General features: G+C 45.5%; 1 protein-coding gene across 6 annotated transcripts in view; it reads left to right on the top strand.

Moving 5' to 3' along the window:
• The window catches only part of LZTR1 (leucine zipper like transcription regulator 1), a 277,535-nt gene that overhangs the window by 154,964 nt on the left and 96,323 nt on the right, over window positions 1–26,248 (top strand). For all 6 annotated transcript variants that reach the window (XM_045017155.1, XM_045017157.1, XM_045017154.1 and 3 more), the window contains one exon: window positions 221–313. In XM_045017155.1, the coding sequence (XP_044873090.1) occupies window positions 221–313 (93 nt within the window). The remainder of the gene's footprint in view (window positions 1–220; window positions 314–26,248) is intronic.

Raw genomic sequence — 26,248 nt, 5'->3', positions numbered from 1 at the left:
CAAATCCCCACCCACTCCCTCCTTCACAAAGTCACTACCATGCAGGAGGGTACATTGGTGTGTATAATTGATCAGGACATTCTGTAGTTTGTTTTTGTAGCTGTAGTTAAGATGTCGTCAACATGGAAATCCAGTGGCAACCTTGGCCATGGTGCTATTGGCGTGCCCCAATGATAAACTGATATAAACCATTACAGGTTTAAAATCTTTTTTATTTCAGTTTTCTTGTTACCCAAAATGCACTTTACATGAAGATTATGGAAGACTGTGGGAAAACAGGCAGTTCAGCGACTTGGAGTTTGTTCTGGGAGAGGTAGGTATATATTCCAGTGAAAATGATACTTGAGTTTTAGAGAAGCAGTCTGTCATTCCTGGCCATAAAGATGAAGGTGAACCATCTTCCACTTTAGCTCAGGGGCGGCTCTAGGTATTTTGCCGCCCCAAGCACGGCAGGCAGGCTACCTTCGGTGGCATGCCTGCGGGAGGTCCCCGGTCCTGCGGATTTGGCGGCACGCTTGCGGGAGGTCCGACGAAGCCGTGGGACCAGCAGACCATCCACAGGCATGCCGCCGAAGGCAACCTGCCTGCCGCCCTCGCAGCGACCAGAAGAGCGCCCCCCGTGGCTTGCCGCCCCAGGCACGCGCTTGGTGTGCTGGTGCCTGGAGCCGCCCCTGCTTTAGGTGTTCCCACAGCTGTATGCTAAGACAATTATTTCTGTAACACTTTCAAGAATCTGTAGGGAGATTTCTGTACTTCAGCTATATTTGTCACTTACGGTGCTTGATAATGAGACATGGAGAATTAAGGAATTTTCGTAAAGTATGTGGATATTTGAACCAGGCTGGACACTGGTGGGAGATTCCTCCCTGACACCTGTGAAAGCAAGTGCTAGGATGATTAGCTCTAATTGGCACATCACTATATGTTATTGATTATAAAATTATCGAATCCTTTTAAAATCCAGCTACAATATAGGGGTTCAAGGGACCTGTGAGCTGTGTTCCCTCTAAGGTGGGAACACACTGGGTGGCCACACAAGAGGGCATCAAGGGCTGCGCACCTAATTAGTGGAGCCGCTCAGGCATGGCTCCACTAATTAGATGCCTGGACCCTGGAGAGGGCGCACATGTAAGGTGAGGTGATGGCCTTGCGGGAAATAGGGGGATAGGTGTGGGGCAGTGGGGTGAGGTCGGGGGAGTTTGGAGCATGCAGGGCTGTGGTGGACGGAGAGAGATGCGCCTCTCCCCAGCTCGGGGGCTGTGGCTGCCGCAGAGAGATGGCCCTTTTTCCCAGCCCCAGCTCAGGGGCTACTGCGGCAGGAGAGAGACTCCCTCCTTCCCAGCCCCAGCGGTGGCTGCGGTGGCAGGGCAGAGACTGCTCTCCCCAAACAAATTCTAAAACTTTAATGGAAATCACTTGTCCAGACAAGTGATTTCCATTAAGTTTTAGAATTTGTGTGTGGAGAGGTATTGGAAACCAGATCTTTGGAAGCCAGATCTTTGCTATTTGGTATAGTTCTGGCTCTTCAGAGTACTGACATCCCAGAGAAATTGTATAAGTCTGAGTGAATGCCTTTTACTCTCCTTTCCAGTATCAGAAAATATTGTATTAATATTTGTGATGAGAGCATGACTATTTCTAGTTGACTCATAGATTTGTTTAGCATCTTAAAGCTGAGTAAGCTATGTGTGTAGATAATATGCATGCAAGAGAGATAGTTTTGTGACCTGCAAAAGTCCATAACATGCTAGTGTATTGGTAGATGCTTATTTTTTGAGAGCAGCTTTCCCTGAAGATTTAGTGGTCCAGTGAAGTAGGTTATTATATTGGGCCTCTGGTGCATATTTTTTATACTTTCACTTAATGGCCATGACTTTGTTTTATTTATATAGTTGTTTTCAGTATGCCACATTTTGGTGTGATATATCTAGATTATTTAAAAAGCGACAAATAGTCCTGTGGCACCTTATAGACTAACAGACATATTGGAGCATGAGCTTTCGTGGGTGAATAACCACTTCGTCAGATGCATGTGGTGGAAATTTCCGGAGTTTATTTGTTTTTATTGGTGGCGCACATCTGCACATTACCCCATATTGGTGCTACACATAACAAAATTAATTCTGCACATGGATGGAAAGAATTAGAGGGAACATTGCCTATGAGGAAATATTTCATTTCTGTTAAGTGTACAAGCCATTACACTGACATAGTTTTCTCAACCAGTCAAAATGCCAAGATGCTATATAGTTACTGATGTGTAAGTGTACAGGTTTTTCCAAATGATGTATTTCCATGAGTGATTGTCTTATTTGCATAATCACTGCACAGTTATTTCTTAACTATAAAGCATGTGAAACATTGTAACTCCAGCTGTCAGCCCAGTTTTAGCCAGAATGAATGTATCTGCATAATTGGCCAGTGAACAGGAGCAGCTAACAGGGGAGTTTTGTGAGGGAGTTCTCGAGGTGAAGGAGGAGCGATTATGTGACCCTTGGGGTAAGTTTGTTGTCTCTAGTGTGTGTGTTTTTGTTTGTGGTGTGCTTGCTGCTTGACTGAAATATACCGTGTGGTGTGTTTGTTTGTTTGGGGGACCGTGTGCTGAGCCTTGCGGCCTGTTAGGCAAGGCTGAGAGCTTCTTAATGAGGCTTTGATCCCTGAGCCCTTTAGCACCATCAACCCTTAACCAGGGGGCAGGACTAAGGGAGACAGAGAGGTACATAGATGAGACTTTCCAGGACACAGTGGAATGGTCCCACTCCGGTCTGACAGCCTCTGTGCTGTTGAGGAGGATGAAAGTCTCAGGGAAGGAGAACATCCAACTGGAGCAGAGGGAAATGATCACATTGTTGGGACTCTCCTTCCAGATGATGTTGTGGTATCCTCTCACACTGAGGATATTTCTCCGGGAGCGGGAACTGCAGTTATTAGAAAGACACAGGTATTAGTAATAGGCGATTCGATCATTAGAAACATAGATAGCTGGTTTCAGAGTAGCAGCTGGGTATGCGATGACCGGGAGAACCGCATGGTGACTTGCCTGCCTGGTGCGAAGGTTGCAGATCTCTCGAGACATCTAGATAGACTTATGTGTAATGCTGGGGAGGAGCCGATGTTTGTGGTACATGTAGGTACTAATGACATAGGGAAGGATAGGAAAGAGGTCGTGGAGGCCAAATTTAGGCTGCTAAGTAAGAGATTGAAGTCCAAGACCTCCATGGTCGCATTCTCTGAAATGCTTCCAGTTCCACGCGCAGGGCCAGGTAGACAGGCAGAACTTCAGGGTCTAAATGCATGGATGAGACCATGTTGTAGGAAGGAGGGGTTTTGATTTATTAGGAACTGGGGAAACTTTTGGGAAAGGGGGAGCCTATGCAGGAAGAATGGGCTCCACCTAAACCAGACTGGAACCAGACTGCTGGCACTTAAAATTAAAAAGGTCATAAAGCAGTTTTTTAAATTAAGGGCTAGGGGAAAGAGGTACAGAGGAGAACGTGGTTGAGACAGAGACATCCCTTAGGGGAGGATCGATTAATGGAGATCCTCTATGTCCTAGTAAGGAGGAGAGGATGGAAGATGATAAAATACATGTAGGATCTGATGAGAAACAGTCCAATAAAAAAGAGTCCCATTTAATTACATCATGTAATAGCAGACAGCTAAAAAGTGCCAAGTTTTTAAAGTGCTTATATACAAATGCTAGAGGTCTAAATAATAAGATGGGTGAACTAGAGTGCTTCATATTAAATGAGGATATTGATATAATAGGCATCACAGAAACTTGGTGGAATGAGGATAATCAATGGGACAGTAATACCAGAGTACAAAATATATCGCAAGGACAGAACAGGTCGTGCTGGTGGGGGAGTGGCACTATATGTGAAAGAAAGCGTAGAATCAAATGAAGTAAAAATCTTAAATGAACCAAACTGTACTGTAGAATCTCTATGGATAGAAATTCCATGCTCTGATAATACGAATATAGCAGTAGGGATATCATAGAATCATAGAATCTCAGGGTTGGAAGGGACCTCAGGAGGTCATCTAGTCCAACCCCCTGCTCAAAGCAGGACCAAACTCAACTAAATCATCCCAGCCAGGGCTTTGTCAAGCCTGACCTTAAAAACCTCTAAGGAAGGAGATTCCACTACCTCCCTAGGTAATCCATTCCAGTTCTTCACCACCCTACTAGTGAAAAAGTTTTTCCTAATATCCAACCTAAACCTCCCCCTCTGCAACTTGAGACCATTACTCCTTGTTCTGTCATCTTCTACCACTGAGAACAGTCTAGATCCATCCTCTTTGGAACCCCCTTTCAGGTAGTTGAAAGCAGCTATCAAATCCCCCCTCATTCTTCTCTTCTGCAGACTAAACAATCCCAGTTCCCTCAGCCTCTCCTCATAAGTCATGTGCTCCAGCCCCCTAATCATTTTTGTTGCCCTCCGCTGGACTCTCTCCAATTTATCCACATCCTTCTTGTAGTGTGGGGCCCAAAACTGGACACAGTACTCCAAATGAGGCCTCACCAGTGCTGAGTAGAGGGGAATGATCACATCCCTCGATCTGCTGGAAATGCCCCTACTTATACAACCCAAAATGCCATTAGCCTTCTTGGCAACAAGGGCACACTGTTGACTCATATTCAGCTTTTCGTCCACCGTAACCCCTAGGTCCTTTTCTGCAGAACTGCTGCCCAGCCATTCGGTCCCTAGTCTGTAGCAGTGCATGGGGTTCTTCCGTCCTAAGTGCAGGACTCTGCACTTGTCCTTGTTGAACCTCATCATATTTCTTTTGGCCCAATCCTCTAATTTGTCTAGGTCCCTCTGTATCCTATCCCTACCCTCCAGCGTATCAACCACTCCTCCCAGTTTAGTGTCATCTGCAAACTTGCTAAGGGTGCAGTCCACACCATCCTCCAGATCGTTAATGAAGATATTGAATAAAACCGGCCCCAGCACCGACCCTTGGGGCACTCCACTTGATACCGGCTGCCAACTAGACATGGAACCATTGATCACTACCCGTTGAGCCCGACCATCTAGCCAGTTTTCTATCCACCTTACCGTCCATTCATCCAGCCCATACTTCTTTAACTTGCTGGCAAGAATACTGTAGGAGACTGTATCAAAAGCTTTGCTAAAGTCCAGAAATAGCACATCCACTGCTTTCCCCTCATCCACAGAGCCGGTTATCTCATCATAGAAGGCAATTAGGTTAGTCAGGCATGACTTGCCCTTGGTGAATCCATGCTGACTGTTCCTGATCACTTTGCCCTCCTTTAAGTGGTTCAGGATTGATTCCTTGAGGACCTATTCCATGATTTTTCCAGGGACTGAGGTGAGACTGACTGGCCTGTAGTTCCCTGGATCTTCCTTCTTCCCTTTTTTAAAGATGGGCACTACATTAGCTTTTTTCCAGTCATCCGGGACCTCCCCCGATCGATATATTACCGACGACCTGACCAGGATGGTGATAGTGACTGTGAAATGCTCAGGGAGATTAAAGAAGCTTTTAAAATAAAAAACTCAGTACTAATAGAGGATTTCAGTTATCCCAATATTGACTGGGTACATGTCACCTCAGGACAGGATAAAGAGATAAAGTTTCTTGACAACTTAACTTACTGCTTCTTGGAGCATCTAGTCCTGGAACCCACCAGAGGAGAGGCAATTCTTGATTTATTCCTAAGTGGAACACAGGATCTGGTCCAAGAGGTAAATATAGGTGGACCACTTGGTGACCATAATATAATTAAGTTTAACATCCCTTTGGTGGGGAAAACTCCACAGCAGCCCAACACTGCTAAATTTCAGAAAGGGGGACTACACAAAAATGAGGAAGTTAGTTAAACAGAAATTAAAAAGTACAGCGCAAAAAGTGAAATTTCTGCAAGCTGCATAGAAACTTTTTCAGGACACCATAATTGAGGCTCAACTTAAATGCATACCCCAAATTAAAAAACATAGTAAGAGAACCAAAAAAGTGCCACCATGGCTAAACAACAAAGTAAAAGAAGCAGTGAGAGGCAAAAAGGCATCCTTTAAACAGTGAAGTTAAATCCTAGTGAGGAAAATAGAAAGGAGTATAAAGTCTGTCAAGTGAAGTGTGAAAATATAATTAGGAAGGCCAAAAAAGAATTTGAAGAAGAGCTAGCCAAAGACTCAAAAAGTAATAGCAAAATTTTTTGTTAGTATGTCAGAAACAGGAAGCCTTCTAAACAACCAGTGGGGCCACTGTATGATCGAGATGCTAAAGCAGCACTCAAGGGCGATAAGACCATTGCGGAGAAACTAAATGAATTTTTTGCATAGGTCTTCACGGCTGAGGATGTGAGGGAGATTCCCAAACCTGAGCCATTCTTTTTAGGTGACAAATCTGAGTAACTGTCCCAGATTGAGGTGTAATTAGAGGAGGTTTTTGAACAAATTGGTAAACTAAACAGTAATAAGTAACCAGGACCAGATGGTATTCACCTAAGAGTTCTGAAGGAACTTGAATGTGAAAGTGCAGAACTACAACTGTAGTCTCTAACCTATCATTTAAACCAGGTTTTGTATCAAATGACTGGAGGATAGCTAATGTGAGGCCAATTTTTAAACAGGGCTCCAGAGGTGATCCCGGCAATTACAGGCCAGTATGCCTGACGTTGGTACTAGGCAAACTGGTTGAAACTATAGTAAAAAACAAAATTGTCAGACACATAGATTAACATAATTTGTTGGGGAAAAATCAATATGGTTTTTGTAAAGGGAAATCATGCCTGACCAATCTACTAAGATTCTTTGAGGGAGTAAACAAGCATGTGGTCAAGGGGGATCCAGTGAATATAGTGTACTTAGATTTTCAGAAACCCTTTGACAAGGTCCCTCACCAGAGGCTCTTAAGCAAATTAAATTGTCATGGAATAAGAGAGAAGGTCCTCTCATGGATTGGTAACTGGTTAAAAGATAGGAAACACAGGATAAGAATAAATGATCGGTTTTCAGAATGGAGAGAGGTAAATAGTGGTATTCCCCAGGGCTCTGTACTGGGCCCAGTCCTATTTAATATATTCATAAATGATCTGGAAAAAGGGGTAAACAATGAGGTGGCAAAATTTGCAGATGATACAAAACTACTCTTGATGATACAAAACTTATGGAGCTTGGCTGTTCTCAGTGGTGGCAGATGACAAAACAAGGAGCAATGGTTTTAAGTTGCAGTGGGGGAGGTCTAGGTTGGATATTAGAATAAATTATTTCACTAGGAGGGTGGTGAAGCACTGGAATGGGTTATCTAGGGAGGTGGTGGAATCTGCATCCTTAGAGGTTTTTAAGGCCCGGCTTAACAAAGCTCTGGCTGGGATGATTTAGTTGGGGTTGGTCTTGCTTTGAGTAGGGGTTTGGACTAGATGACCTCCTGAGGTCTCTTCCAACCCTAATCTTCTATGATTCTATGATGCTCAAGATACTTAAGTCCTAGGCAGACTTTGAAGAGCTACAAAAGGATCTCTCAAAACTGGGTGACTGGACAATAAAATGGCAGATGAAATTCAATGTTGATAAATGCAAAGTAATGCACATTGGACAACATAATCCCAACTACAGTAACTCCTCACTTAACGTCATCCCAGTTAATGTTGTTTTGTTGTTACATCACTGATCTATTAGAGAACATGCTTGTTTAAAGTTGTGCAATGCTCCCTTCTAACATCTTGGCCTCCTGCTTTGTCCACTGGTTGCAGGATTCTCTGGAAGAGCAGCCTGTCCTCATGAGGGCTTGGAACCAGGGTGGGCCGGCAGCCCCCCTATCAGCTCCCCTAAGTTCCCTGTAAGTAGGTGTGAGACTGGGCAGGCACCCAGCAGGCTATCAATTGCTGAGCAGTTCAGGTGTCCCTCCTCCTACTGCTGTGCTGCTCCTGCCCTCTGCCTTGGAGCTGCTCCCAGGAGCCCCCTGCTTGCTGTGCTGGGGGTGGGGAGAAGAGGGTTGCTGATGTCAGGGTGTCCCCCTCCCCTCTGCTCCTGTACCACATCTCTACAGAGTGGGGGACACACAACAGGGCTCAGGACGGAGGGAGCTTGCTGGAAGCTGCTGCTGTGTCTGAACTTGTTGATCTACTTAAAAGGGCAGCATACTTTAAGTGGGGTCTGTGTACTTAAAGGGGCAATGCTCATCTCTGACACTCTCTGGCTTTGGAAAATTGGTGCCTGTGCAGCTGTGCATGCATCGTCCAGAGGAGAGAATGGTGCGCTCCAGTGGGATAGTGTGGGTTCATCATCACATTCAGTTTTTGCAGGGAAGTGTTTCCAGCCACTGCAGTATATCTGTTGTGTTTCCACCCTCCTGCCTCAGTCTATGCTGCCTTGTAGCATGTGAGGCTATATTAACAACGTGTTAACCCTTGAGGGCTCAGCCGAGTGCTAGTTCATCATTTAGCAGCAAGGCATTCCCTGGGAAATATCCCACCCTCTTCCACCCTCTGACCAAGCTTGACAATCATTATTGCTGTGTACAGTATTACACTGTTTGTTTAAAACTTATACTATATATGTAAATAATGTCTTTTGTCTGGTGAAAAAAAGTTCCCTGGAACATAACACCCCCTATTTACATTAATTCTTATGGTGAAATTGGATTCGCGTAACATTGTTTCACTTAAAGTAGCATTTTTCAGGAACATAACTACAATGTTAAGCGAGGAGTTACTGTATACATATAAAATGATGGGGTCTAAATTAGCTGCTACCACTCAAGAAAGAGATCTTGGAGTCATTGTGGGTAGTTCTCTGAAAACATCCTCTCAATGTGCAGCAGCAGTCAAAAAAGCAAACAGAATGTTTGGAATCATTAAGAAAGAGATAGATAGTAAGATAGAAAATATCATATTGCCTCTATATAAATCCATGGTACACCCATGTCTTGAATACTGCGTGCAGACATGGTTGCTGCATCTCAAAAAAGATATATTGGAATTGGAAAAGGTTCAGAAAAGGGCAACAAAAATGATTAGGGATATGGAACAGCTTCCACATGATTAATAAGACTGGGACTTTTCAGCTTGGTAAAGAGACGACTAAGGGGCGATATGATAGAAGCCTATAAAATCATGACTGGTGTGGAGAAAGCAAATAAAGAAGTGTTATTTACTCCTTCTCATAACACAAGAACTGGGGGTCACTAAATGAAATTAATAGGCAGCAGGTTTAAAACAAACAAAAGCAAGGATTTTTTTTCACTCAATTCACAGTCAGTCTGTGGAACTCTTTGCCAGAGGATGTTGTGAAGGCCAAGACTATAACAGGGTTTAAAAAATAACTAGATAAGTTCACGGAGGATAGGTTCATCAATGGCTATTAGCCAGAATGGGCAGGGATATTGTCCCTAGCCTCTGTTTGCCAGAAGATGGGAATGGGCTACAGGGGATGGATCACTTGATGATTACCTGTTCTGTTCAATCCCTCTGGGGCACCTGGCATTGGCCACTGTTGGAAGACAGAATACTGGGCTAGATGGTCCTTTGGTCTGACCAAGTATGTCCACTCTTATGTTCATATTTCTTGTACAGTTATTTCTCAATGCCCATAGGGTGAATATGTAAATCTCTCTACTCGGATTGACTCTTTTATTCAAATTGTTTACCAATAACATCTCATCTTCTCATGGTATTGAGCTGAAGTACAAAAAACATCAATGTACCTGTAAAAGAAAGTGAAAATGGTAAAAATAATTAAGTTGTGAAGCTGCTGTAAGTTATGTTGTTAAAAGTTTACAAACTAGGTGACTTACTCTTCTTCAAGTGGTTGCAGAAGTGTATTCGATTCAAGTGTGTGCATGCCCTGTGCACTGAAGCTGGCGAACTTTGCCTAATGGTAAAGGTAGGGGTGGCCCTCTTTCTCTGTGCCTCTAGCCTCTACCCTGAGCTATTTAAGGGCCATGCTGCCCCCTGCCCCCTTCATTCTCACCACCCACAGCTAGAGTCGGAGCTTATCTGAAGATAACTTCCTCACACTGTTTCTTACCTCAGTCTTCAGAGATTTTGTTGCAAATTGTTCGTAGTTAGTACTGTTCGTATAAGTCAGGAGTGGTTAGTTAGGTTAATTAGTGATCCTGGTGGGATACCCTCCCCAGGGTTTAAACCCTATCCTTAGTGTGGGGTGGCTGTTCCCAATAGCGATCCCCGTACATGGTGGCTATTGTGCTTAGGAGAAGGGCATGTTAAAGAAAAGTGATCAATCTACAAGTCTTTTAAGAAAAGAATACAGGTGTCAAGGTACTTGAGATTCAAGCAGCACCTTATGGAACAGGCCATGAGGTCTGCTTTGGCATCAGGGACCTCCACAGAATGTCTGGCTGGCTCAGAGAACTTCAGAGCCAGAGTGACCTGATGTTGCTTGGCCAGAGTCTGATGGCTTGCCCAGGAGGAAGAAATTGCTTTCCTTCCTTGGGTCCTCTGAGAAAAAGATCTTTCAAAATGGAATGCAGCACCTCCAGACCTTGGGTAGAGTTATCCTCCTCTTCCAGGACGAGTGCAGACTGGCACCATGATCCCTCGGGTATGCGAGATGGAGCAGGGCCACCTACCTGCTCTCCAGTACTAAGGCATCATCAGTTTGGCACTGTACCATTGGCTCTGGCACTGTCCATGGGACCCTCATTGAGTCTGGTACCAATCACATTGGCACAAATGTTTCCACAGCACTGGCGTACCAGGCAGCATTGGACTTGTTTTCCTCTCTGTTTCTGATTCCTGCTTGTGAAAGAACCTGCTTTTGGTCTGGGGTGTAGGCCAATTAACAATAGCTTCCACTTTCTAGGGATTAGAAGAGATTTCCCCACTCTCTACCCAATGTCTCAAATAAGGAAACTTGGCTGCGCTTATTTTATATTTAGATGCCTTTACAGTAAGGCGTGCATCTCTGAGTTTTGACAATACAGTCTCCAAATGTCTCTTGTTGCTAAATATTGCTTTATCATCAATATAAACTTGAGCAGTTCTTGTAATCTGTATAACAGTTGCTTGATGAGCCTCTGAAAAGTGGCTCCTGCATTAATCAATCCAAAAGATAACATTTTGAACTCATAAAATCCAATATTAGAATAAAAGCAGATATTTTCTGTGCTTCATTATCCCATGGAATCTGTCACTACCTGTTAACCAGGTCTGTCATGCTCAGATATTTTGCATAACACAAAGTATCTAACAAAGTCATCAGTTCTGGGCATAGGATATGCATCAGGGTCTGTGACAGCATGAAGTTTTCTATAGTCAGTACAAAACCCTACAGTCTTATCTTTCTTAGGAACCAACACAAAAGGTGAAGTCCAGGAACTGTCATACTCTATTTATCCCCATATCTAGTATATTCTGTATTTATTTATGAATTTGCTTCTGCATTTTTCCAGGGGTTCAGTATGTTCATATCGGGGTCCCGCAGTGTTGCTCTTATGAATCATCTTATAAGTGATTCATGACATGCTGGAAAAAATACCTTCGTACAACTAGAATTTCTGCCCTTTCAGGCTGTCTCAACTCTTTGTGATGAGTCATCCTAGCATTCTACCATCAGACCCATGAAGTGTCATGTCTCAGCAGAACAAACCATATGCTCAGTGGCTTCTCTATTGTGATAGGCATTAAGTCTATTTATATGTGCTGTCTGTAGGTCAGCCCTTGCTGTGGGGTTTCTGTATCTGATATACAACCAAATTTTCTTTTTCCACAGTCTCAAAAGGTCCCTCCCATGAGTTTTGCATTTTGTGTTTCTTTAGTACCAGGTCCTCAACCTCAAAAGAGCACTAACAAGCATTCTGGTCATACCATGCCTTCTGTGTGGCCTGGCTATCAGTGAGGTTAGTTTGAAACACTTCTATCACATCGCTTCTCTCCTTTCTGAACCTTTGTATACATTCAGCAAAGAGTCCTGTGGCACTTTATAGACTAACAGACGTATTGGAGCATGAGCTTTCGTGGGTGCCACAGGACTCTTTGCTGCTTTTACAGATCCAGACTAACACGGCTACCCCTCTGATACTTGTATACATTCAGTCACTGATTCCCCCTCTGTTTCAGTGCCACCCTGTCAGGAATCTCTGATGAGAACCAGGGTCCCCCTTACCTTTCTCCCATCCAGGAAATCAAATGAGGAGAATCTTGAGGATTCCACCAGTGACCGGATCCCAGGGGAACAACCTGGAACTATGCTGTGCCCCCTTAACTCTCCAGCCTGGGCTGTCTCTCATAGTGCTTTGCCAGTGACAAGCAGCAAACCTCTACAGGTGCTTTGATCACTCAGCCACCAGCATACAGATGCACACCTGGCTAAATTGCATGAATACTCTCCAAGTCACTCATGAACTATACACAGGGAAACACCAGCAAATCTCCCAAGCCCCCAGACTTGCACCTCAGACATATACCGTCTTATACTTCTCTTGAACAGTGCAAGCTTATTAATTGGTTTGCCACTTCGTCAAAGGAAAGTAGACACGTACCAGCCTTTGTAACCTGAGCAAATTTCCCAAGCACTTTAGACAAACTCACTGGTAAGGATAAAACATTAAAATAAGTTTATTAACTACAGAAAGGTAGATTTTAAGTGATTATAAGTGGTAAGCATGAAGATTAGAGAAAGAAAATAGAAAGACAGTAAAAAGTAAACACACGTTCTAAATCCTAAACTTTTAGACTAAGCAGGAGTTGAATCAAACAGCTTTTCTCACCCCACTGGATGTTGCAGATAAGTTACAGTTTTTAATAAACAGGCTGAATTTCCTTCTCAGCCTGGGACCAGTCTCCTCAGTTCAAGTCTTTGTCTTTCCAGTGTTCTTGCCTTCAACATAGGTGGGGGAAGAGAGAGGTTGTCTCATGATGCCACTGTCCCTTATTTTATACTCTTAATCCATGTCCCTAGAAAGGTACTGGCCCAGGCATATCTTGGTGGGCCTTACTGAGTCACAGAGTTGAGCAGTCCCCATTGTGTGATGCTTGCACAACTCTCTCTTATTGAGTTGTAGATCTTTTGTTTACAATTCTGCTGCTGGTCAATGGTCGTTTAACACCTGGCTGAGTGTGTCCTTTGTTGTTACTGGAGAACTAGCAGGGGCGACTCCCAGACTCAGAACATATTTCAATAATAAGCATATAGCAAAATCTCATAATTTCATACAAAATAGTGATATACATATTTTGACAGAACAATGAATTTCAGCAGATCATAATGTTTCATATGGTATCTTATATGGCATGCTTTTTATGGACTATCACAATCATATATGAATGATGAATATGGGGATTACAAGGTGCTACTTTGAGGTACAGCATGTCACACTTCCCTATAGGCAAAAAAACAGGTAGCGTAACATTTCATCCCAGTCACTTGCCCTCTTGTTTGCATACATTTCCAGCATAGGCTTTAGTGTCCCAATGAACCTTTCAACCAAACCATTTGTTTCTGGGTAATAGGGGGCACCCCTCAGTTGTTTTATCCTACACAATTCACTGCATAACTGAAACATGAAATTTGACCCACGATCAGATAAAGTCTCTTTATGGAAACTATCATGTTTTGAAATGCAATTCAGACTGGTAAGGGGTTGTGGCACTGCCTACCCTGTAATCCTGGATGCTTTAAAGTGCTCTCTTGCTGTAGCTCCCTCTCTGGATGCTCTCTGCCAGCTTACAAACATGCACTGAGTGTCTGGTTCAGCAACTTCGACTCTAGCAGCCTGCTTATTATACCATAGTAGCAATCTGGTCTCCACCAGCCTTGATTACTATTGGCCAAGTGACCCCAGCACATTCCCAGTGCCAAATTTCCCCAAACCTGCCTGCCTTCAGCTTAGGGTTGCCAACTTTTTACTGGCTAAAAACAGGACCCCTGCTCCGCCTCTTCCCCATGGCCCCAGCCTGACTCGGAACCTACATGCCTGCAGTTAGAAGGTGGCCTCAGCTGAGGAGGGGCTGGTGCAAGTTGATGACCCTGTGCCCTCCTCCCCCCCACGGTAACCAGACTTTTTGTCAAAAGCCTGACATTGGCAACCCTACTTCGCCTGTTAGCTTGATCACTTTGTTTCCTACAGATGCAAATGTATTATGTATTGTCTTTGTCTTGAACCCAGCAGACCAGCCAATATACATTTCTTTTTGTAGTACTAACCTGCTTATCAGCTCTACTTGGATTGCTTGGGCTATACATATTTTAATAACATATTTCCAGCACACCAACATAACACTTTACATGCTAACCATACATACATCACACAAGAATATTAATAACTAGAATTTCATCAGTTTTCATATGGTACCTTCTTTGGATAAATATTATGACAACCATGTGTTATGTCATAGATTTGTCAGGCATGGTAACAGTTATATAGTTACAGACAGTGAATCTTTTTCCAGTGTACAACCCTGCAGGACTAGACCACATGACCACGAGGGTTCTACATCACCACTTGAAGCTTAGGTTAGGTTTCCACTGGAGGACCCTGTGAAGTTAAGCTTGGCAGGAAGTACTGTCCAGCAGGGCCTGTGTGGCGGCCCCTCAGCCCACTCATTGGCTGATGCTAGTATTTAAACTTGGAACCCATCATGAGTAGCTGTCTGAGCAACAATGCAGACTGCCTGTCTGTTTCCATTCCAGACCCTGTTTGTTGTACACCCTAAACTCTGGCTTCACGCCCTGGTTTGTCCACAACTTTGCAATTTGATAGCTGTCTGTGACCTGGCACCTGCCCCAACTTCCTGATATCCTGACCCAGCTGACCCACATTGAATTCACAAATACCTGGAGGATGAAAGGGTGATCACTAGCAGCCAGCCTGGATTTATTAAGAACAAATCATGCCAAACCAGCTTGATTTTCTTCTTTTGGTGAGGTAACTGGTTTGGTGGATAGTGGGATTGCGGTGGACATAATATACCTGGACTTCAGCAAGGTGTTTTATACAGTCCCACATAACATTCTGATGGGTAAGCTGCAGAAATGCAGGCTACCATTAAGTGGATACATAATTGGTTAAACAATTGCAAACAAAGAGAAACTATTAATGGCATGATGTTAGATTAGAAGGTGGTCTCAAGTGAGGTTCCACTGGGATCTGTTCTGGCTCCGCTGTTTAACATCTTTATTAATGATCTGGATGTAGGGCACACTAATCAAATTTGCAGATGACACAGTGCTAGTGGGGGGATTGCAAACACTTCGGAGGATAGAATAAAATTCAAAGGGATCTTGATAAATTGGAGAACTGGGCTAGACAACTAAATGAAATTCAGCAAAGACAAATGCAAGGTGCTACACTTAGGGAAGAAAAATCAAATGCACAAATACAGAATGGGAGATAACTAGCTTGGCAGCAGTACTGCTGGGAAGGATCTGGGATTTATCGTGGATCACAAGCTCAACATAAGTCAACAATGCAATGCTGTTGTAAGAGTCTGATAGAGGTCTCCCTACGGGATTGGGGAGCAGACAGATACCGGACACAGTGTTGATATATAATACTCTAAATGCATTTTTTATTGATTACAATATAAACCCCACTCACTCCACATTCACACCCCTTTCATACTACACCAGAGTTCTACATAGGTCAGAATGAAATCCCAATGGCCAGTCAAAATTCAGTCCGATCACAAGGTGTGGGGAGCCTGCGTTACAAATCTCTTCTTTTTCAGAGTTCTGGATCGATGTCTGACTCCAAATTTCAGATATGTTAGGCAATTATTTATAGACCAGTTTGTCACGTCATCAACTTTCTTTCTGTTTATAAAGCCTTTCACCTGTCACTCCAGGCAAACATTTCTGGGCAGGCCACCATAATCTAAGACGTTCCATTTCCCCCAATTCTTGCGTAACTGCATATCTGGTGTTATTCCCTTCTCTGCTAATTCTTCATATTCCCCATGGACTTAAAATTTGTTTTCGCACAGACAATTCTTGATCACTCATATCCTTGAATTCTTGCTTTAGCTGCCAGCACGCAATTCACGTGCTCGTGTCAAACATACAGCATTTATACTAGGCCCATATGACCTATAGTGTTTTAAAACATATACATCACAACACTGTTGCAAAAAAAGTAAATGCACTGTTGCATTAACAGAGGCATGGCATGCAAGTCCTGGGAGGTGATAGTACCTCTCTACTTGGCACTGATTAGGCCTCAGCTGGAGTACTGTACCCAATTTAGTTCACCACTGCACAGAAAGGATGTAGAGAAACTGGAAAGGACCCAGAGGCAATCGACAAGAATGATCAAAGGAATGAAATGCAAGCCATATCAGCAAAGGCTGAAGGAACTGGGCATGTTTAGTTTGGAAAAGAGCAGATTGAGGGGGGACAGCATAGCAGTCTTCAAATACAGCCATTAAAAAGATGGAGAAAAATTATTCTTTCTTGCCATAGACAGCAGACAAGAGGCAATGGGTTCAAACTAGAGCATAGCGGAAAAATCATGGCGATCGGGGGAGGTTCCGGATGACTGGAAAAAAGCTAATGTAGTGCCCATCTTTAAAAAAGGGAAGAAGGAAGATCCAGGGAACTACAGGCCAGTCAGTCTCACCTCAGTCCCTGGAAAAATCATGGAACAGGTCCTCAAGGAATCAATTCTGAACCACTTAAAGGAGGGGAAAGTGATCAGGAACAGTCAGCATGGATTCACCAAGGGCAAGTCATGCCTGACTAACCTAATTGCCTTCTATGATGAGATAACCGGCTCTGTGGATGAGGGGAAAGCAGTGGATGTGCTATTTCTGGACTTTAGCAAAGCTTTTGATACAGTCTTCTGCAGTATTCTTGCCAGCAAGTTAAAGAAGTCTGGGCTGGATGAATGGACGGTAAGGTGGATAGAAAACTGGCTAGATGGTCGGGCTCAACGGGTAGTGATCAATGGTTCCATGTCTAGTTGGCAGCCGGTATCAAGTGGAGTGCCCCAAGGGTCGGTGCTGGGGCCGGTTTTGTTCAATATCTTCATTAACGATCTGGAGGATGGTGTGGACTGCACCCTTAGCAAGTTTGCAGATGACACTAAACTGGGAGGAGTGGTTGATACGCTGGAGGGTAGGGATAGGATACAGAGGGACCTAGACAAATTAGAGGATTGGGCCAAAAGAAATATGATGAGGTTCAACAAGGACAAGTGCAGAGTCCTGCACTTAGGACGGAAGAATCCCATGCACTGCTACAGACTAGGGACCGAATGGCTGGGCAGCAGTTCTGCAGAAAAGGACCTAGGGGTTATGGTGGACGAAAAGCTGAATATGAGTCAACAGTGTGCCCTTGTTGCCAAGAAGGCTAATGGCATTTTGGGTTGTATAAGTAGGGGCATTTCCAGCAGATCGAGGGATGTGATCATTCCCCTCTACTCAGCACTGGTGAGGCTTCATTTGGAGTACTGTGTCCAGTTTTGGGCCCCACACTACAAGAAGGATGTGGATAAATTGGAGAGAGTCCAGCGGAGGGCAACAAAAATGATTAGGGGGCGGGAGCACATGACTTATGAGGAGAGGCTGAGGGAACTGGGATTGTTTAGTCTGCAGAAGTGAAGAATGAGGGGGGATTTGATAGCTGCTTTCAACTACCTGAAAGGGGGTTCCAAAGAGGATGGATCTAGATTGTTCTCAGTGGTAGAAGATGACAGAACAAGGAGTAATGGTCTCAAGTTGCAGAGGGGGATGTTTAGGTTGGACATTAGGAAAAACTTTTTCACTAGTAGGGTGGTGAAGAACTGGAATGGGTTACCTAGGGAGGTGGTGGAATCTCCTTCCTTAGAGGTTTTTAAGGTCAGGCTTGACAAAGCCCTGGCTGGGATGATTTAGTTGGGTTTGGTCTTGCTTTGAGCAGGGGGTTGGACTAGATGACCTCCTGAGGTCCCTTCCAACCCTGAGATTCTATGATTCTATGATTTAGATTGAATATCAGGGAAAACTTCCTACCCGGGGTGAAAGTAGGGGCTGGGCTGGGGCCGGCTCTGGCCCCCAGAAGGGGCGGGGCCTCAGGCAGAAGGGGCAGGGATGCGGGGGTCAAAGCCAGCTCTGGCCTGACCTGTACCGGTAAGGGGCTCCGGCAGCAGTTTAAAGGGCCCAGGGCTCAGCCACTGCTACCACCCCGGGCTTTAAACCGCTGCCGGAGCCCCAGCTGCCGCTGCTACCTCCCCTGCCTCTACCACCCCGGGCCCTTTAAATAGCCGCTGGAGCCCTGGGGTAGCAGCAGCAGCTGGGCTCCAGCGGCTATTTAAAGGGCCCAGGGCAGTAGAGGCAGTGAGGCTCTGGTGGCAATTTAAAGGGCTCCAGCTGCTGCTGGGAGCCCCAGGCCCTTTAAATTGCCACCTGGGGAAGCTGAGGTGGCATACCGGGGCGTACCAGCTTACTTTCACCTCTGTTCCTACCTCTAAGAACAGTAGGACAATGGAACAGACTTCCTAGGGAGGTTGTGGAATCTACTTCACTGGAGGTTTTCAAAAAGAGGCTGGATAGCCATCTGTCTTGGATGGTTTAGACGCCGTATATCCTGCATCTTGGTAGGGATTACAGATGATCTTTATGGTCCCTTCTAACCCTATGGTTCTATGATTCTGTGTTTCTAACCCCAACTCTGCTATTCGCCTGCCATCTGCAACTTGTGCCTGACTCCGACTTTCTGATATTCTGACCCAGCTTGACCCTGATCCTGCAATCTGCCTGCAAGTTAGTTCCTGACCCTGATTTCCTGGCATTCTGACGTGGCTCATGTCCAACTCATCTCCTAACTGCAATTTAGCAGCTGACCAGTGAACGCAGGCTGCCTGTGACTTGGCCCTGACAGCCAGCAGGCATTAAAGGGGCCCATAAGGTCACTTCAGACAGACACCGTATCAGCCACATCATCAAGATTATTCCAGAAAGAGAAGATCTGGATCTAGTTTTACCCAACCAGCCTGTCCTCTACCTTTGGGCAGGCAATCTGTTTGACTTGTTTATCAAGGGATGTTACCTAATCTATGATTGTGTATTAATTATATTGATTACTTAAGAATTCCCAGTTGTCACTTTGAGGTTTGACAGGTTCTTGTCCCAAGATCAGGCCCAGTATTATTAAAATCACTGTTCAGTGGGAACCCCAGTGTGCATGGTCACACTTTAGGAACCTTTCTGTATTTGCAATAGTTTTATTAATACATTTAGCAAGTCACAAACACTCTTACCCAGCAAGGTAGGTAGAGATACAGAATGTACATCTAAATATCCGCACACTTACATCATCCCTTGCAGCACAACCTGAAATGTTAGCCATTGTCTTCTTCATCACCATCATCTTCCTCATCACCATCGCCAGTGGCCATCATCCCGGCACCTCCCAAGGGTTACATCTTTCTCTCCCAGGGCCGGCTTTACCATTTTTGCTGCCCCCAAGTGCCTGAACTGCCGAAGCAAAAAAAAAAAAAAAAGGCCTCCCGGACTGTGCCGCCCCAAGAATGGATGGAATGCCACCCCTTAGCATGTGCCGCCCCAGGCACGTGCTTCCTCTGCTGGTGCCTGGAGCTGGCCCTGGGCCCTGTTTCCTCCTCAAGCACACAGGCTGGAATACAATTTTTATGATATGTTATGCTGATGCCAGTATTCCTAATGCATATTCAGTAGGGGTTTCTTCCCTCTTTATTATTTGTATTTCCTCACCCTACTAAAGTTGGGTTGCCCTGCTCCTGTATGTTAGTATATTAACAATCTCAACTTATTATCATAGATGTCAGTTCATTGCTTGGCACTCCTGTGGTCAGACATCTGCAGATGTTCCTATCCTAAAATATCCAAAATCCGGTGTTAGTTCATATTCCTGTGACTGCCTGGCATTGTTATGTACAAACTTCTCCCTTAAATATTCCCAGTTCTCCAAAACTTAGGGGTGACCATTTATCTGTGCCAAATTTCATAGGCCTCAAATCTTATGCTAACTGCTGAAGCAAGTGTCTTACAAGAGACAGGCCTATAGGTTCCTTGTGTTACTGCTAAATAAAATAAATACTAACATTAGCTCTATGGGCTACAGAGCAGCAGATCACTTGTGAACATCCCATCACCATCGATTCAAGGACAGGCTGTCTTGCTTCTACAGTGTTTGGGAAGCAATAATATTAGAAAGATGGGTCCTAAGAACTGTAGGATCAGGTGATGCCATGCAATTTCTGTCCATCGCCACCCTCCCACCTCTCTACCGCATCCCTTTTCAGGGACCCCTCTCATGAGTCACTATTTTTGCAGTAGGTCCAAACTCTGTGTGCTCTGGGTACTCTACAGGAGGTTTGTTGGAAAGAGTTTCTTCTGCTGGTACTTCCTGATCCCCAAGTCCAATCTCCGCTATTTCACCATGTACATCAAATACATCAAATTTAATGTGGTAACCTTTGCTACTATTCTTCCTCCACTGAATTGCGATGAGTGATTTGCTGCTTCCGATCTCTAGGATGATTATTTTCAAGTGGCTATCTTCCCAGGCCACAAAAAGTTCAGCAGATTTCTCTTTACTGGTCAACACTGTCAGTACATGGTTCTCTTCTTTAGCCTGTCATCAGCCCCGTACATCTTTACCAAATGCATGACAATGACAGCAGTCTTTTGGAGTTGACGTCTTATTGTACTTAGGCAATTGGCTGGTGAGAGGCAGATCCAAGGAACAAGTCTTCAGTCATGTTCAGGTCACATTGGACCACTTCAATTGATTGGGATTGATTTTGAACACACCAATGTTGACCTTGAATCCAACTAAAAAAATCAAGTTCATTGGGACCCTAGAAGTTTGAGGGCCTTTCTCCCATGCAAATGTTTGAAGCAAGACTGCATCTTGTCCTTTTCAGTCATGGTTGAGGTTTGTCTATTGCCCAAGTTGCCAGTCATTGGACAGGCTTGTTCAAGTGTCTCCAGAGATAGTAGACTCATTACAGTGGTGAACAGAACAATGTGTGCCAGGGTGTTAGCTTTACCTGTTCTCCACTGGCTAGAAGAGTAGTCATTGATTCCTCTACAATAAGTTGGGGAGTGCATTTGGGAGCACTGAAAGTTCAAGGCTTGTGGTTGTAATAGGATCACATTAGGGCACAGCAATCCATATGGTCGCCAACAATATGACTGCAATGTATTATGTGAACAAGTAGGGAGGAGCCTGCTCCAACCAGCTACATCAGGAGGCAATACATTTATGGCATTTCTGCATCAGGGAGAGCATCATTCCCTCAGCAGCTCACTTATTCTGTGGTCCAGAATCATTTGGGAAATCACCTCAGCAGGAATTTCTCCCAGGATCACGAGTGGTCTCTGAAATCCAGGGTGCTGAGGTCCATCTTCACAGAATGGGGCATCCTGGCTATCAAGTTGTTTTCAATGAGACACAACAAGAAGTACCATCAGTTTTGCTCTTGAATGGGTTTAAGTCCAGGCTCCTTAATCGATGCCTTCCACCTCAGTTGAGGATTGGCTGTGATCCTAGTGATCCTACAGGCTCTGATCCCAGTGATCCCACAAGCTGAAGTTGGATCAGACCAAAATGATTGTCATTGCCTCAGGTTCTCCAACCTACTCAGTGTATTGGTTCAGCCTCCCATATCTCTTCCTCTTCATCCCAACCAACTAACTTAGCAGTATAGTCTACCTTGTGACAATAACATCTGCAAGAAGAGTATGTGAGATACAGGCTTAATAGCGGAGTCTCTGCACATGCACGTTTTCAAAGACAAAGTGGCTCTACAGCCATATCCAAAATTCTTGCCAAAAGGTTTTCACAGTTTCACCTGAACCAGCTAATTAATAATATATGGAAATATACCTATCTCATAGAACTGGAAGGGACCCTGAAAGGTCATTGAGTTCAGCTCCCTGCCTTCACTAGCAGGACCAAGTAATGATTTTTGCGCCAGATCCCTAAGTGGCCCCCTTAAGGATTGAACTCATAACCCTGGGTTTAGCAGGCCAATGCTCAAACCACTGATAGTTTATTTACCAGTGTTCTTTGCTGAACTGCAGTTGAATGTGAATGAACAGTGACTTCCCATATTGGATGTGAGACAGTGCTGGGTGTTCGACCTGGACAGAACTAAGCGTTTTCGAGCATCGCCTGTTTGTCTCCTAGCAGATTGAATGAAGGGTCAGGCAGTCTCGGTGCAAATGATTTCCAGATGAATAACTTCCTGCATTACATCAGCACATCAGCTCAGACCATGCCTCCACAGAGATTGCAGGCTCTTTCAATGAGGGCCCAAGCAACATCATTAGCATTCCTCAATTTTCAGTATTGGACATTTGCAGCGTTGTTACCTGGTCTTTTATACATACATTTAACCAGGCACTATATGATTACTATTGTGTCTAGGTCAGAGACAAACTTTGGGAAGGCAGTCCTGCAGACATTGTTTAAGTAGACTCTAAGCCCCACTTCCTACGAATACTGCTTGTGAGTCATCTAAGTGGAATACACATCTGCAGCCACTTGAAGAAGGAAAGAAGGAAAGATAGGTACTTACCTGTATTTTAACTGTTGTTCTTCAAGATGTGGGTATGATGTTCCCCTCTAGTGTTATCTGGATCAGTGATCTGCTAGGTCACTCCAATCCTTGATTCTGGGAGCCAGCCTTACCTTCCACTGCTGTGAGAACCCCCACTCCTGGGCTGTTCACACAGCCTCTGGCATGTAAGCTGCTCCTTGGATTGTGCAACCAAATGACAGTAGCCAATATCTCTGGTCACAGACACAACCCTAGGAACTTCCATCTTGCAGTGTCCAGTTATGCCCGCTGGACGCTGCAAGCTTATATGAGTTCATCAATTTAACAAAGAAATTGATGTGTACCAGGCTTGTTATCCCAAGGGGACTCTCTGACATGCTTCAAACCAAACACACTGCTTCAGGTAGAATAAACAAACAGATATATTAACTATAAAGATAGATTTTAAGTGATTATAAATCAAAGCATAACAAGTCAAATTTAGTCAAATGAAATAAAAGCAAAACGCATTTTAAGCTGATCTTAACACTTTCATTGATCTTACAAACATAGATGCTTCTCACCACAGGCTTCCTGGTTTCCCTTCAGCCAGGCTGTCCCCTTTGATCAGCACTTCAGTCACTTGGTGGTGATGTCTGTAGATAGAGGCAGAAGAGAGAGCAGGAGCATGGCAAACATCTCTCCCTTTTATCATGTTCTTTCTTCCCCCTTGGCTTTGCCCCCCCAGAGTCAGGTGAGCATTACCTCATTGCAGTCACAAACTGACCAAAGGAAGGGCAGTGACTCACTCGAGAGTCCAACAGATCCTTTTTTTTGCCTAAACCTGCATCCTTTGTTCCTGTGAGGCTGGGCTGGTTTTGTCCCATACATGCCCTGATGAGGTGTTAACTGCCACTCTGCTCTTGGAGAATTTTTGCCTGGGCTTATTTTAAGCCATGAAGACACATTTTCAGCCTCATAACTATATACATGAAATTATAACCTATAACATTACTATAACATTATTGTAACAACTTTACTATAACATCACTATAACAACAATGCTCAGTGCATCATGAGCTTTCTGAAGATACCCAACATGACTAACTTTGCATTGGATACCACATAATCATTTTACAAGGATGAACATGGGGGTGCTGGGTGTTCCCCCAAGTACAGAGCATCACAGTGACTGCAGACGTGTATTCCCTGGACCACTCTCCATCCCCTCTGTATTGGGGTCTCTATTTTTGATGTTTGGTGCAAAGGAACTGAGGGTGGTCAGGGTGACGCTGCCCTTATATAGCCAGGGGAGAAGATAGAGCCACAGGGCATGAACATCCCTTCCCCCCATATACTGCTAGGCAAAATTCTCCAGCTTCAGTGAACTGGGTGTGCGCACACCTGTGTGGAATATATGTCTGCACCCACATCTTGAAGAACAAGTTACAGTACAAGTAAGCAACAGTCTTTTTCCCCATATGCTTTCAATGGACGGGAAAGATCATTGTCCAGGCTAGTTCTTCAAAGCAGTTCCCTCTTTTAACCAGCATCATTTCAGGCTTGCCTGGGTTGTGTTTGATCCAGCTGCTCTTCATCCAAGAGCTGACCTCTTGTAAGTACTCTGACATCTCAGTAGTGGCAGTGGTTTCCTCAGTGGAGAGTAGATCTAAAGTTGGGGTTATCATATTGCTGACAGTCGAGCCCAGGATATCTCACTTTCTGAAGAGAGAGGGAGATGATATGGGTCCCTGCTGGGGAAGAGGAGCAGTTTTCATCTCAACTCTCTGGGTTGTGCTAGAGAGGAACGATTGGAGCCAATGTAGTGTTGTACCATGTAGTTATGTTATATTAGCTATACCTTGTGGCCTACACCCAAGTATTAAAAAATAAATAATAATCAGTCCATCTTTTGGCTTCCTTTCCAGCCTTTAGAGAATTAGCTTGGTGTGTGTGTGTGTGTGTGTGTGTGTGTGTGTGTGTGTGTGTGTGTGTGTGTGTGTGTGTGTGTGTGTGAAAAATGGGGAGAGAGAGAGAGCTTACTGAGGGAAAGCCAGGTCAAAGAGATGAGTTCTGTATTTAGTTCAGAATGAGATGAGGCCATGGGAACATAAGAATTGCCATTTTAGATTAGATTGGTGGTCCATGTAATCCGATAACCTGTCTGTGAAAGGGTGCATCCACACCGCATTTTTTCTTCGGTGACGTGTAGTGCACATACCCGTGTAGCCCCCCCACCCCCACCCCAGCATGGGTCTAAATAGAAGTGTAGCTGGTGAGTAGAGTAAAGACATACCTAGATGGTACTTTACTCACCCAAGCTGTGCCTCCCCATCTACAATGCAGTTTTTAGCAGTGTAGTGTCCCACTGCTAGGAGTCCAGCAGCAGGGAAAGGCTCCAACAGGGGGAGGCATTAGGAGAAGGCTCCAGTAGCTCCCTGCTACTGGAGCCCTTCCCCCACCACAGGGAAGGACTGTGGCAGCTCTCTGTTTCTGCAACACTTCCCTGCCACAGGGAAAGGCTGTTATGACCCGCAGGTCTCAAACCCAGGCCTGCAAGATTCATGGGAGCAGCCATGCTCCAACCTTCCATCTGGCAGCTGGCTAGTAATAGCTTATCTGGGACTCAAAGCCCAGCCACAGTGTGAGGCTCTGCCCTTGAGGTCTGATTGGTGGAGTCCCAGAGTGGATGATTGGTGCTACTTAAACCAGAAGTAGGAACAGGAAGCTGTCCGAAGAACTGGGATGCACCCTATTCTGGACTGTGCGCCTTGTGCTTCCTGCTCTGCTACCCATTCCAGCTACCTGCTATCCGATCCTGTTTCCATGGTTTGATTTCCTGGCATCCTGATCCGTCCTGTCATCTGACTTGTGATTCCCTTCCTCAAGTTTGTCTCCTGCCTCTGATCCCCTGGGTATTCTGACCCAGCCTGAGTCTGGTTCCTGACATGGGTTTCTGATCTCCATTTTGTCTCCTGCTTCTGACCTCCCAGTATCCTGGCCCAGCAAACTCTTGCCTTCTGTCTCATGATTGCGGTCTGGCTGCCCACAACCTGGCCATGACAAAGGCTCCAGTAGCAGGGAACAGGGCCGCCCAGAGGATTCCGGGGGCCCGGGGTCTTTGGCGGCGGGGGGGCCCTTCCGTTCCGGGACCCGCCGCCGAAGTGCCCCGAAGACCCGCGGCGGGGCCCCCCGCTGCCGAATTACCACCGAAGCGAGACCCGCCGCTGAAGTGCAGCCCGGTCTTCGGCGGTAATTCGGCGGGGGGGGGGTCCCCGCCGCGGGTCTTCGGGGCACTTCGGCGGCGGGTCCCGGAACGGAAGGGCCCCCCCGCCGCCGAAGACCGGGCTGCGCTTCGGTGGCGGGTCCCGCTTCCCCCCGGCCCCAGCCTCTTACCCCCGGGCTCCCTCCTCACCCGGAGTCTCAGCGCCTCGCCGGAACAGCCGCAGCGTGTGGCCGGCGGGGCCTGAGCTCCGTCCCGCTCCGAGCCGCGTGGTGAGGGGGCGGGGCTGCGAGCTCCACGCCGAGCGGAGGGAGCTGAGCTCAGCCCCGCCCCCTGACCACGCGGCTCTGAGCGGGGCGGGGCTCAGGGGCCCCGGCGGAGACTCGGCGCTTGATGCGCTGAGGCTCCAGGAGAGGGGCGGAGGCGGGAGCCTCCGCTGTTCTCTTGGGGGCCCCTGCGGAGCCCGGGGCCCGGGGCAAATTGCCCCCTTTGCCCCCCCCCTCTGGGCGGCCCTGGCAGGGAAAGGCTCTGGCAGAGGAGAGGTAGTGGGAAGAGGCTGAGCCTTTCTCTGCTGCCTTGCCTGAGTCTTTCACT

Source organism: Mauremys mutica, chromosome 4 (assembly GCF_020497125.1).
Source record: "Mauremys mutica isolate MM-2020 ecotype Southern chromosome 4, ASM2049712v1, whole genome shotgun sequence".
Classification (NCBI taxonomy): domain Eukaryota; kingdom Metazoa; phylum Chordata; order Testudines; family Geoemydidae; genus Mauremys; species Mauremys mutica.
Note: the sequence above shows the minus strand (reverse complement) of the source record. Positions and strands in the feature narration are given on the sequence as shown.